Genomic DNA, 13,500 nt, shown 5'->3' on the forward strand with positions numbered 1-13,500 from the left:
GTACTTAAATAAAGTGTCTATGTTTAATTTTTCCTAAGTACTTGGAAGGGTAAAATTTAGGGAAGAAACAGCTAAAAACTACCCAAAAACTGGGCTTTTCAAAATTAAAATTAAAAAAATTAAAATAAATAGGATTTAAACCGACTATTTACGTATTGTGATGGGAATTCCAATGACTGATCCATCCATGATAGAATAGCCAAGCTACACCTTTATATGTCGCAAATTTAAAAATATTTAAATAACTTAAAAAGGGAATACTGAAGGAGTTCATTAACAAGATCGTTTTGGGTTAAAACACAAAACACAAATCAAGATGGGAGACATGTGAAAGCATTCTTTGTTTTTAGTGTCAACTAAGCAATGTGTTATGGCAGTCTTCCTTATTGACATGACACAGTGTTGTGGAGATAAATCAGAGGCAGCGAGAAAAATGTGTTCAATTTTCCATTCCTTCAGTTCGAAGTATCACTTGGCATCCAGGCGCAACCAGTGTAGTCCCTGACGGGTGTAACGCACTAGGTCTGTCATGATGCTCGAGTTAAAAACCAGAGGGCCCATAGCTTTATCCAGTTCGGCAAAGAACTCTAAAACAACAGAAACACAAATTAGGCACAGTCGTTCTCATTGGCTGCCGTAAGTGAAATATTGCTCTCCCTAAAAGAACACCACCTCAGCACAAACATTGCAGATCAAGGCAAAAGAAATGAAAGACGGCTGAAGATGGCAGAAGAAAGAGAAAGAGATCCTTTCTAAGCCCATTTCTTTACTGTTTTGCAGAAGGTAAGCATAATTACACTGTGGCCTAACTGTTACAAAGCATTCTTGGCCTTCTCCCTCGAATGTGTATATTCACTCCAGGATTTCAGAAAAGGAAATGCACCAAGTTCTACTTCCTAAAGAGAAAAACTTGCAGGAAATGCAAGACTTATTTATTTATTTTAAGCATAGCTGGTAGGAAATGTTAGATCTCCAACACCACCTGACAACCAGGACAGCCAGCCCAGAGCATCGCTGTCACCAAAGGAATTACTTTCCATCTTTCTTTTACAAAGGACCCAATTATTTATCATTATGCACTGTTAACTCCAAAATTGAAAACCTGTTAGAATTTAACACAATGTATACATCTTAGGTTACAACTTGCCTTTGCCTACCCTTACCTTTCTGTTCTTTAGACAGCTGTTCAGCTTGGTCCCAAATTTCAGTGGCATAGAGGAAGTTGGATGTAACTTGGACATAGCTGGCTGCCATCTGATGGATCCTCTGGGGGATCGTCACCGAAGACCCACTCCCTGAAGGGTTGGCTGCCCCAGAGGAGTAATTTCCTGAATTCCCTGGAGACAGCTTTGGAGAGACTGGAGATGGCATACCAACAGGCTTGCTGCTTATCCAAAGGAAAACATTACATTGTAAAACACGCACACAGATATGTCAGGTGTGTCATGCAAATGTCTTCCTACAGCTCAGAACATGGGATGCTAAGGCACTTCTACTTCACACACTGAGAACTCAGGACTGGCCCTAAAACAAGTGAGCTTTTGAAAACCTCTCATGTTCCTCCAGCTCCTGTATTTTAGCCTCACAGCCAAATCAACATGCAGCATCTTTCAATCAAATCTGTTGTTTAAATAAATTGAACCTCACATAGTAATAATGAAAAAATTAAAGCAAGGCAATTATACTGCTGTTGTATTTTCAAATAACATGATGCATATCTGAAATGCCCTCCTAAAATTCTGGTTTTTGTTTTGTTTTGATAGAGTAATCTATTAAAAGTCTGTTGTCAGGTTTCAAGAACAGAAGTAAACTGCTGTACCATGGAAGAGCTTACTGTGAAAGCACTTGTAGCCATCTGGGCTACAAGTGCATCACTGCAGCACTAATAAAGCTATTGTTCTGAGAGCAAAAGCATTACATAAAACAACAAACCACTGAGACAAGTGACCTGTGTGTTAAGGACACACTGAGAAGTTTTTTGTTCATTCCTCCCAACAAGGAGTTGCCTGAGAATATCTCTGTACAGCACATTTCTCAACCTCTTATCAGAACACTTACCTGAGCAAAGGGATCAAAATCTAGACCTTAGAACAATTAGAAATTAGAACAAAAACAACAGAAGCTCAAGAAAGTAAAAGCTGCTCTTTGAGCACCTCAAACTCACAGTTTATGTGGAGAATGAGCTATAAACATAGAAATACAGGTAAACTTTCACTACCTACCTTCCCATACCAGGTGACGGTGCTTGAGAATTATTATAGGAATTCTGTTGGGAAAAAGTAAACGTATGTTTATACCTCAGCTAATTATATTTTATCTGGTTGTTTAATTGCTCATTTCTGAACATGAGTTCTCATGGCTTTTCTTTTAAGCATATAATAATATCAAAATATCCTAAATAATATCAAAGTACTTTCAAAATTGGGAAAAGCATCCATTTCACTGATGACTAAGACACAAATAAGCAAAGTTTTAACTTTGTTATATCAACAACAAAATTAAAATTCTCTTTGAAGCCAACTAAATTTACTAAAAGCTGCACCAAAATATTAATAGGAAGCTATCATTAGGACCAATGGGTTGATGACATCATAGTCATGCTGTATCCTCCCAGCTTTAAACTGCTCAGCTTGAATGTACTTTCAAGGTCCATTCCTAAATTAGGGCATACTGGAAGTTCACGTGCAGCAATCTGAATACCAGGCAGAGGAATTTTAAGTAATGTAGAGCTGCAATTTGATTCGTTTTTTAATATTTGAAGAAAATATATATCCAATTACCTTCAGATGTTCAGTCAGAGTTTTAGAATATTTCAATGCACTTTCCTTTTTCAGTTTGAAAAGCCTTAGGTATAGTAGAGATTGGCACCGAAGACTAACCAAAGACAGAACAACAAAACATTTCCAGTTAAAGTCAAGCTTATCACAACATACCAAAAGTCAAAAATGGAGTACCCATGTTTTTAAAAGCTTTTCTCTCCCAAATCTAAACAGCCAACTGTCAAACTGTAACTAGACAAAGTCCCACACCACCTTTACTTCTCAAGAAAGTAAAGAACAGTTTTGTGCCTTAAGCTGAAACTAGGTTGCAGTGACTTTACTGATACAGCCTTCACTTTTTTCTCATGTCAGGACACACTGAATCTGGTGCATGCTGCTATAGTCCCCCCTCCCTTTTCCACCTGACACAGTCAGCTTTGTTCAACTGCTTGCTGCAGCCATTTAATTAGTCCAGAAGGCAAATGACAATTCTTAACAGCCATTTCAAGTTTTGCCATATCACTGTGTGAACACATAGCAAAGACCCCAAACCCTCCTTCTGCTACTCCTCCCAAATCCAATAGATAATATCCTTTCCAAGAAAGTTTCAAAACAGAACTGGAAATTCATTCAAATGAGTAAAGCAGTGTGCTCTGATTATGTTATTTTACTAAAATTAAAGCCAAGACCAGACAACAGTTTGCTTGTTAATGTAATCTCAAAGTTTCTCGAAGCATTTAGGTCACAGCCCAACATCAGCTGACCATGCAACCAACTCAACAGTAGTCTGTTATTTTGGAACACTATAATTTACAAAGAGAGCAAATGAAGAGCTCAGTTCATCAACAGTAACTTTATCAAAACACTAAGGATAATGAAATTCACAAAGGCACCTCTATCATTTTTAGCCATATTAACAATTCCATTGCATGCGACAAGTTACCAATGACATCACGTTCTAAAATAAAAGCAGTAACTGACAGAACATTATGGAAGTCAAAGTTGAAGTCAGTCATTTTCTTAATAGCTGAAAGACTTTGCTGTTGTTAACAAGCCCTTACAGTAATCGATCTATAGCATCAATGGTACTGAACAGTCAAACAGAAAACTCCTATTTGGTTCAAAACACCTGAAAACTCAGTGTAAGACAGCATTTCACAGACTGAAATCTGTGTGTGTAATTAATCAGTGTGTAATATAAAGTTCAGGATACACGTACCAAAGCACTGCTAGCCTTTTGTCTGCAGCCGTAGCATCTGGTGCCAAGTAATTCTTCAGTTTCATAGTGTACCTATAAACAAATCACCAACAAGAAAACTATCAAGTAAATGAAACATTATACAATCATTTATCAGCCACCAAGTTCTTATGAAATTCAACTTTCAACTCCTTCACTGTTTCAGGTCTTTCCCTCAGACCCTAAACAGAACGTGGCTAGGCAATAATTGGAATAGTTCTGCTCTGCACATGTCACAAATTGTTAAGAAATCACAAACTTTGGAATAAAGGATCTCAGCCCTCAAGAACACACTTGAAGCTTCAGTAACTGGAACAAAGTGGCTAGTGATCCGTTCTTAGTGCAGAGCAAGGGACTCCAAAAGTTAGTGGCAGAACATGAGTAAAATGCAGAAGCTTTGATTTCCAGCCCTCTTCCCCAACCATCTGAGTTCTGTGTGTGCTTTACAGCGCTTACTTGATTAATTCCACAGTTTCTGAATACATAGGGAACGGGGACTTGGATTCCTGAGCATTTTTCTCCAATGCATTCCCACACTCAATGAATGACACCACTGCATCTAGGTAGTACACAGCCTTCTCAAACCTGTCAGACTGAGAAGATTGGATAAAAAAAAATAAGGAAAATATTGAGAGGAAATACCAGAAAGTTCTAGTACAGACAGGCAGCAACACAGCACAAGCAGTAAACAAACCCCAGCATAATGTGCAAATACTGGATAAACATTGTAGATTTGCTTACCAATGCATCTGCATTATGTTTTAACTTCTTTGCTTGCTGTAAATAATGATCAGCTGAGTAAGTCCTACAATAGAAGACACATTTAAGGAGTCAGACCACCTACTCTGTACTTCCTTTTATGACAAAAGTTTGTTAATGTTACAGCTTTCACTTCATCCCCCTCCAACTCAAGTTACAATAACAGGAGGTACTGCATCACAATCCCATTTGGGTTCAAAAAATGAAGGCTCCTCTTTGCTACCAAAGACAACAACTGCTCACCATGGGCAAAGCAGACTCTGTTAAAAGAGAACAGGCAGCAGTGATATCCTGAAAGTGTGTGATGGATACATCAATACTTAAAAACAGGACAACCCTGGACTGTTTAGATCTACTGTTTGGTCCATCCACGCTCTGCAGGAACACACAGGGCAGACTAGAGTTTCTCCTCAAGGAGTGCACCATCTGCCAAATATTTGGTGCACAAAGCAGGCAGAGAAGCACGTTGCTGCAGAACAGCATGCAGATCTCCAGAGCATGAACTAGTATTCAGCATCTTTTGTGAAGCAAACAGGACAACCCTTCTCCACAGAAGAGCTCACTGTGCTGCAAGATTAGCACCCCCAAAAAGGGAAAGGCACCCTCTGCTTTTCTTACCTGTCATCAAAAACAAGTTTTGCTCTTCTGGACTTTGAGCTCTCTGTAGATGGAGCAGAAACAGGAGGGCAGTTCGATGAATTGTTCAGAATCTTCTCCTGAAAGGAAAATGGTCACCGAATCATGTCAAGACTTTTTTTTATTTTTATATTCTCAAAGACAAAGAGGAATTTACTGTACACATTTTTCCCATGATTTCACACTCTGTAAGCAGTAAGTTCAGTTTAGTAGCTGCTTTAGCTGCCATTCACCATACAATAACACAGTTTCCCTGAGGCTTTCATCTCATGCTGGCACAGGGGATGACACAGAGGCTATAATTAAGCTGAGCCCTACTAAACTAGGAGATCTCCCTTATTGCTAAATCATGATTTTCCACTCTGAACAAAGAGGCTATATATACTTCTATGACTTCTCATGTCTTTCAACAATAAACTACTGAATGTCTCTGGGTAGAAAAGATTAGTATTTCAGAAACACCAACTTCAAGGAGAAATAACAGCTGTCTTCACAACACGCTGCCCTTGCTCCCCTTAATTTTACATGGCTCAATGTGACACTTCAGGCTAAAGAAGGGACATCAAAACACCTTGTGAATTCTAAGTGAATCTCTTCTCACTAGACCAACAGCATAAGGCAATTTCCCAGCTTCAGTGTGCTTTCAGTTCTTTGGAGTCATCGTGACCAAAGGCCAATTACACAGAGTATTTAATAACCTGCCTTTATCAGATCCTTGCTAATCAGAAGGATCTCAAAGTTGCGAGGCACTGCACTTGCACAGCAATGCCCTAACTACCAGTGTAACATAAAACACCACCAAAACATGCAGGGAAATGCAGCATTTCCAAAGTATGAAAAGAAAAACATCAAACAAGTTAACAGCTGGTTTAGGGACAGTTCTATGCTGACGAATAAGGAAAGGCCAGAGCAGCAGTCTCTGATGCAAATCTGCTATCTACAGGCTTCCTGTAAGTGCAGACACCGATGCACACAACCTTCCCAGGTTTCTAAAATTTCACAGTAATGGCATGTAAATTAATCCAGCAGGTCTCCCAGTTTAAATATTGCATGGACTCCACCCTAATGACTAAGCTACTTTCTGCCACTGCCGATGGCAATTTGCTGCTTCACTCCTCCCCAAATCAATTACCCTTCCTGAACACTTCAGAGCAATCAAGGAGAAATGGTACATTTGGAATCCCAAAGATAAAGGTGAAATCCCTCCAAGTTGAACATATTACACTCAAATCTGGTTATACAACAGAAATTACTCTATGAAGATACCCAGATGTGCTCACAAGTTTACTCCTGTCCAGTAATACACATTTATATACTAATGAAAAAGCACATTACATATCATGACCTTACACTATCATCATCTTATAATGTTTTTGAAACCCTTCAACTACATATGTTCTTAATCTAAGTTGCTTAAAAAACACTTTCTGCATCACCTTTTCCACAGTGTTTTCTCTACTCTAACCACAGAGAGCTCTGTACCATCCTGATCTGGAATCAGATGAACCTTTCTAGAATCCTAGGGTGAAAAATGAGAGCCACAGCTTTGTATCTCAGCACTGTGCACGGACCCAGCTCCTGTTCTCCTTACAACGAGGACAAGATCTGTACTTGCTCCAGCGACATAAGAGTAACCTCATTATTCATTCAGTGTGAGCAGATTTGTAGTGATATTTCTCATTAACAAATTAAACAGCAAATACGCAGCATCTGTCATCAAAAGATGACTAAATGCACTTTAGTAATTAACATAAATATTTGGTAGGAATAAACATTAGCATTTGACAATCTCTCCTAAGTTATTTTCCAATTTAGAGTCTAAGCACCATGGTACGAAACAAGGCAAATCTGAAACTAATTACATTTCAACAACTGCAAATTATTTAGATGACACTGCACGTCAAAATGCAAAGCCAAGAAATAAGTTCAAGGCATTCACAGAACAAGCCCTTTACCTTTGTTTCTTTAGCACTGCCAGAACCTTTTCCCTCTATCTTCCTCTGTTTAGAAGATGAGCAGCTTTTACTGCCACTGCTGCTGTCCTTACTAACATTGCTGCTGGACTTCAAGGATGATGACGGACTGGCTGTCCTCTTCCGGGACCCGTGCTCTTGTTTGGAATCCTTCTGAAGGACTGGGGCAGCAGGAGATGGCAGTAAATCCTTCTCTTTAACAGCACTTGGTTTTAAAGACCTGGACAAAATGAATACATTCAGTTTTGTTTTTTACTTTTCAAAATAGAAATAAAACAAAAATCCAGCATCACTTCTTTTTTTCTCTCCACACCCTTCCCCCATTTAAGCCTTTTCCCTCTCCCTTCCCCCCCCCCACAAAAAAAATAATAAAACAAGATTTTTAATGTTAAACATAGCAAGACAGATTCAGAGGAAGCAAATTATCACCACAGTAACTAAACGTTACGAAGCCTGATTAAACTAGTTTTCACCACTTTATCTGTTCTGACCTGAAAACGCAGAAGGCAAGTTCTAACCATAAAACCACATCCCTCAACAGTTCTTAAAAACACCCTAAACACTTGTAATGTTAGAAATGAATGCCAGCGTTAGCGCCAGTCTGTCTATTGCAGACAAGTCAGCCTAACAGCTCAGAAAAAAGATGGCCCAGATAACTGTTCTCTAGAAGCCATTGGCCTTTTGGTACAGTCTTACCTTGGCTGCTGAGGATTCCAGTTGCTAATTCTGGCATCCCTTTTCACAGAGAACAGTACACAAAATAACTATTTACATGAAGTTTTTGAAAAACCATCTTGTTGCATTTAACCAAGTGCCCTTCAGAAAATCACACCAGCAACAAAACAAAATATCAGGACTAAAGGAAAAAAAACATGACAGACGAGCATCCATTTTTTCTACATTTCTTAACAGAAACAAAGAAGGCATTTAACTCAGAAAGACTTCTAGCATCTGTAGCCAGAAGCTGCAGCTTCTCACACATCAGTAATTCAACAAATATTCGCTGTAGAGAATTTTTTTTCCATGATGTAATTATACCAGCTGTCTGTTGTTTGATCTGAAAAAGGTGAACCCTTCATAGTAGGGTTTACCTAGTCAATATTTTCAGTTATGGATATGAATTTCCACCAACAACTAATGGAAACTTCAAACTGAAGAATCAGAAACCATGAAATATTACCCACTGATTAGTAAGGAGACATTTTGTTGTGGAGGAAGGAGAAGAAGGTAAGGGAGAGATGGATACAGGCATGAGTCTTCTCCTTGATCACTCTGAGCCTTCAGTGCTGAAAAGACAGGCAAGATACTCACTCCCTACTGCTAGAAGTCTTGTGTCCTGATGGAGCTTTTTCTTCTAGTTTTGTTTTCTTGCTTTCACTGGCTCTGTTTTCATCCTCATTCTGAATACAGCAAACAAGAAACACATCCAGATAAATGTCTACATTTACAGCTTCACGAAGACAGTAATTTTTCACATTTAATGGATTTAATTCAGTGGGCGTCTTGCAGCGTACAGAATAATACCTGTACAGGCTACAGAAACATCCCCTGAAGCAACTACCTTGTATCATATATTTGAAAAGTGGCAGTCTCAAGTTGTTCATTTTATAACACGCATATCACTATGAAATAACAAAAATCTGCCAAAGGCTTTGGTATGAAATCAGATTTTATGCTGGGGAGTCAAACACAGGTGTCTTATGAATGCCAGGAACTGTAAAACCCATGGAGTCTGTAAGAGATGTCGAAGACCAGATTTTTATATAAACCTAATCCTAAAGTTGAAGAGTTTAAGAGGATACACAATCTGTGCTACCTCCAGGAATGCAAGCTACAGTGCTAACACATCTAAAGGTACAACCCTCTGCCTTTCATGAATGAAAACTCCAATATTCCCTATTACAACGGCACAGGAAGGATCAATTTATTCTACATAGAATAGGTAGGCAAAGTAATCTCCTAAATTACTGAGCCACTGCAGTGAGGTATGACATTGGTTACTGGGCCATATGCTTAACCCCTTTAGCAAGATACTAAAAGGCTAAGATAACAGGCAAGATTTTATTTACGATACTGTTACCTGTTTATGTTTCCTTTTGCCTTTTGTGGAACTCTTATCAGAAGGCTGCTTCTGAGATTCTCTTGCATGCTTCTCTGGCACATTTTTCTTTTCCACTTTGGACACATCAGCATCCTTGTAAGGCTTCCCTGGTATTCTTGATAAGAGGCTCAGGTATCCATTTTGTGAAGGTACCCACTTCACAATAAGTGGGTACCTTTCATCAGGATCGCTGAGTGGTGAAAGAAGCTCTTTCTCTTCCATAGGAGAGAGCATTCTTTGCCGAAAAAAGCTGTCATCCTCCTCCATGGAAGATTTAACAGGAGTCCTATTGCTCTTGGAGTATTTGGGTGTTTGTGATGAAGGAGGCAGGCTTTCATTTTCATCTGAATCAGAGGATGAGGTATCTGTTTCTATGAATTCCCTGGATTTCTGGGCAGATTTGCTTGAAGCCTTGTATTTCTTTTTCTCTGTTGTAGGCCGAGGAGAAGATTTGGGCTCTTTCTTTATATTAGGTTTTCTGGAACCTTTAGCGGCTGCCTTATGCCTGTTTGAAGGTATGTTTGTTGCCATGTCTACTGGGGTTTCACTTTCTATTTTAAGACCTCCTCTAGGCTCTTCAACAGATGTCTTTTCTGCTTTCTTGGGCTGCTTTTTACCCACGGTCCTCCTCTGTGTTGAGCTGTCACTCTGGGCAGGTGATTTCTGCGTGCCACGACTGCTCTCTGAGCCCTTTTGGGTGGGTTTGGAATCTCGCCCTGGTGTTGAAGAAATCGAGTCCTTGGATCCGCTTTGATCAGCGTACCCACTTCCTGTTCCCTGATCCCGTCCCTCTTTTTTGTAGCCTTGTGAGGATGGGATGTTGCTGTCCACAGAAGAAGCTGGTGACACTTTATGTGAATTAACTTTGTTCAACCAGTTATCCAGTTGCCACTTGTTTGTTGGCGGTGGCTCCGGCTAAAAACAAATTTCAATAAAGCACTGTTAGATACAGTGTTTCACGTGGCTTCCATCTTTTCTGCAGCCCTACTGTGCTGCAAGCCAAAGCAAGAGGTGCACTCGAGCATCTGAGGTCAGTAACTAATGAAAAATGCATATAACTACAGATAGCAGGTCTGCTTTTTCCTTCAATCAGAAGAACTGCAGTCCACAGGAAGCACTTGCTGCCATGGCATTCCAGACTAAAAGCTACTGGTTTTTAAGCTACTGTTCCCATGTCTTCTGCACTCCAACAGATAACTATGGTAAAAATCACCTCAAATAACAAATGTGTGCTTATAGAAAATATAGTTATCATGTCAAATTACAGGTACTTTAGCAAAAGAATATGTGGAAATATGTAGAAATAATTCTACACTTGACAAGTTTTTGTTAAAAAAAAACAAAGAGACCGAGAACATGTTCATTTTTTTCTGCTTTTAAAACTCAGGATTAATGCCTGATGACAGCCCAAATGCGTGACAAATCCTACCTCAGGGGATACACTCTGTGATGGTTCATTAGCTTCACTATCACTGGAACTGCTTTCACTTTCAGAGTCAGATCCTGAACTGCTTTCAGACCCACTGTGGCTGCTTGAGTCATCCCTTGAATTATCTGCTCCTTCACTGTTATGTTGTGAAGGTTCAGAACTACTGAAAACAAAAAGGAAGAAAAATAAACAAACATTACTCAGTGCAAAGGCATCCTGGAAGTTCTTCCATTAGGAAGAATAAAATGTAATATTTTAACTAACATTTGCTAAAGAGTTCAACTGAGCACAATTCACCTTGTTCCCCTCCCCCCTTCACAATGTTGTCAGTATAATATTTGCAGAATATGTGTTGGCCACTGATTAAACTCTAATCACCTTCTGGTCTAATCAAAGACAAACAACTAACACTGATTTTAGAAACGAGATCAAGCCAGAAGCGCTGACTGGACCAAACATCACTACCATTGGATTGCAGCATAGAAAGTAAAGGAATGCCTACCTTCCAGGTGTGCTCCTTGGAACTGTTTTATCACAGTCCTGCAATTAAGAAGAAGAGCATGAGGCTTCTAGAAGCATATGCAATTACACTGCAAAGTATTGATATCAAGTCTTAAAGATTCTAAATACTTAGCCTGAAGAGTGCTCTAATTCAGAAATACAGAGGTTTAAATTTGCCTGCCTTTGGCTTGTACAAAAGGAAAAATAAATCACAGTTCTTTTATCCAAGCTTTTACCACAAACGTGTCATCTCAGAACCCTCCATATTCTGACAGTAGTTCTGAGATTTCCTATTTTCTCCACTCCCCCATGCCATGTTTTAGAACCAGATGATACAAATTTTTACTGTGCTATTCCAGAAATGTTCCATGCCCCAGTAATTAAACAACTAAATGCACCATCTTCAAGTTTTCCATGTGAAAAAATAACAAACAGCGGAACTGAGAACAGCAAAAAAAGCAGCATGGACTTCTGCTGGGTAGCACAGACTCAAGAGGTATGTTTAATTCAGCAGGCTGAACACCATCTCTGGCTGGAGATGCACAGAGTTAATATTGCCAAGGAGCAAAAGATACGATAAAAATAAAGGAGCTGCTAGACTTATAGTTACAGAAACAACCTGGGAGTAAAAGACACACACAGCAGCTCTTATCCCGAACAGTTGCTGCATGGACATCTGTGTGCCATGCACTCTTTAGCCAGCACAGAACATGAGGGGCTCTCCCTTAGGTGGCAGCCCATTGTGTGTGTTAGGAAACTGACTCTGTTTCCATTCCACATTTAGAGAAAGCCCATTTGAAATCATCAAAGCATGAGTCCCTAGGTAAAAAAAAAAAAGTACTGTTCTCACAAAACCAGATCATTTTCCTCACATTTGCATTTTAGAGTACCTGAAGTTTGTTTGAAAACTTGCTAATTGTTTTTCGTACCTCAACTGCAAATTCTCCTTCAGCTGTTCAGTTTGCTGTTGGACTACTGAACATTGCTGATGTAACAAACCATCAATACACTTGGTTTATTCTACTGAATCTTTGGTATCTTGTGAACATACCTGCTCTCCATCGCTGTCTTCGCTACTGCTAAGTTTTAAGTCATCTTTCAACATACTAAGTAAGTAAAAGGGAGAAAGTGAGACAAGTTTTTCCATGTAATTTAATTACATTCAAAGCACTCTTCTATATTCCAACAAGTTACTGTTTATGCTACAGAGCTGGGTGTGTGGGTGAAATCCACAAGTTACCACTTAAAACATTTAATGTCTGAGAATGGCAAGTTAAGTCATTCTTTAAAGAAAACTACGGGCTGTAGTGCTTTGATTCCTCTGTTCGTTCTTTAAAGTTTAGAAAGGAATTCTGACACGTTTTACTAATGCAGGTGGAGCTAAAACATCTGCGTTCAACCTCTTACACACCACGGACAAGAATACTGTTTCCCATTGAATTAAGAAATGTGATTGCTTCATGTCTAGTGGTAAAATCCCAACTGTTCGACATCATAAATTTTCTACTATTCTTCAAAGGTATAATTGCTCCTATTTAGGGTAGTCATACATACACATACTATTTCATGACACTGAAAGTACAGGAACACAAAGAAAACATAGTGGGGTATTTGTGCTTATTTAAAAACACCTTCGTTACAAAAATAAAACGTCTTACTCTGTCTGGTTCAATTCACATCTGGAGAAAGAAGATAAGAAAGGATTAGAATACTTCCCAATTTCACAGTACAGCTGTTCTACTTATAATCTGAAAAGAAACAGCAACCTCGAGAATCTACTTAGACATCTATTTTCAGCTGCTACCCTTATCAAAAGATGCATTTATCTCACTTTTTAACGCTTTCTTAACAGAGCACAATCGCTTTATCGGAAATACTATTGACACAGCAAACATCTCCTCACCCCTCTTCCCATGCACCTCACTTTAACTAATGTGAAGTGCTAACTCCAGTTCTTGCACCTTCCTACACCCTCCCATTCTGGAACCAGCACAGCCCTTTCATAGAGGACTACACTGCTATAACAAAAGAAAAGCCAAATGATGAACTCCTACTGCTACCACTTATTGAAGTGGCTGTGTATAAACATCTGAAACCTCATGTTT

The 13,500-nt window shown here is 39.1% G+C and overlaps 1 protein-coding gene across 1 annotated transcript in view; it reads right to left on the reverse strand.

Moving 5' to 3' along the window:
* Nucleotides 1-322: 322 nt before the first annotated feature.
* LOC146756395 (AF4/FMR2 family member 4-like) overlaps nt 323-13,500 on the reverse strand; it is a 34,197-nt gene continuing 21,019 nt past the window's right edge. The window contains exons 6-20 of the mRNA XM_085524756.1: nt 13,054-13,074; nt 12,447-12,501; nt 11,397-11,434; nt 10,895-11,057; nt 9,445-10,380; nt 8,676-8,764; nt 7,347-7,584; nt 5,374-5,471; nt 4,738-4,801; nt 4,453-4,589; nt 3,979-4,050; nt 2,781-2,874; nt 2,223-2,266; nt 1,164-1,384; nt 323-587 (exon numbers count right to left, since the gene is read on the reverse strand). Of these exons, the coding sequence (XP_085380882.1) occupies nt 469-587; nt 1,164-1,384; nt 2,223-2,266; nt 2,781-2,874; nt 3,979-4,050; nt 4,453-4,589; nt 4,738-4,801; nt 5,374-5,471; nt 7,347-7,584; nt 8,676-8,764; nt 9,445-10,380; nt 10,895-11,057; nt 11,397-11,434; nt 12,447-12,501; nt 13,054-13,074 (2,389 nt within the window). The 3' untranslated portion in view covers nt 323-468. The remainder of the gene's footprint in view (nt 588-1,163; nt 1,385-2,222; nt 2,267-2,780; nt 2,875-3,978; nt 4,051-4,452; nt 4,590-4,737; nt 4,802-5,373; nt 5,472-7,346; nt 7,585-8,675; nt 8,765-9,444; nt 10,381-10,894; nt 11,058-11,396; nt 11,435-12,446; nt 12,502-13,053; nt 13,075-13,500) is intronic.

Source organism: Coturnix japonica, chromosome 27 (genome assembly GCF_054131305.1).
Source record: "Coturnix japonica strain WE chromosome 27, WE-NBRP24, whole genome shotgun sequence".
In the NCBI taxonomy this organism is placed as follows: domain Eukaryota; kingdom Metazoa; phylum Chordata; class Aves; order Galliformes; family Phasianidae; genus Coturnix; species Coturnix japonica.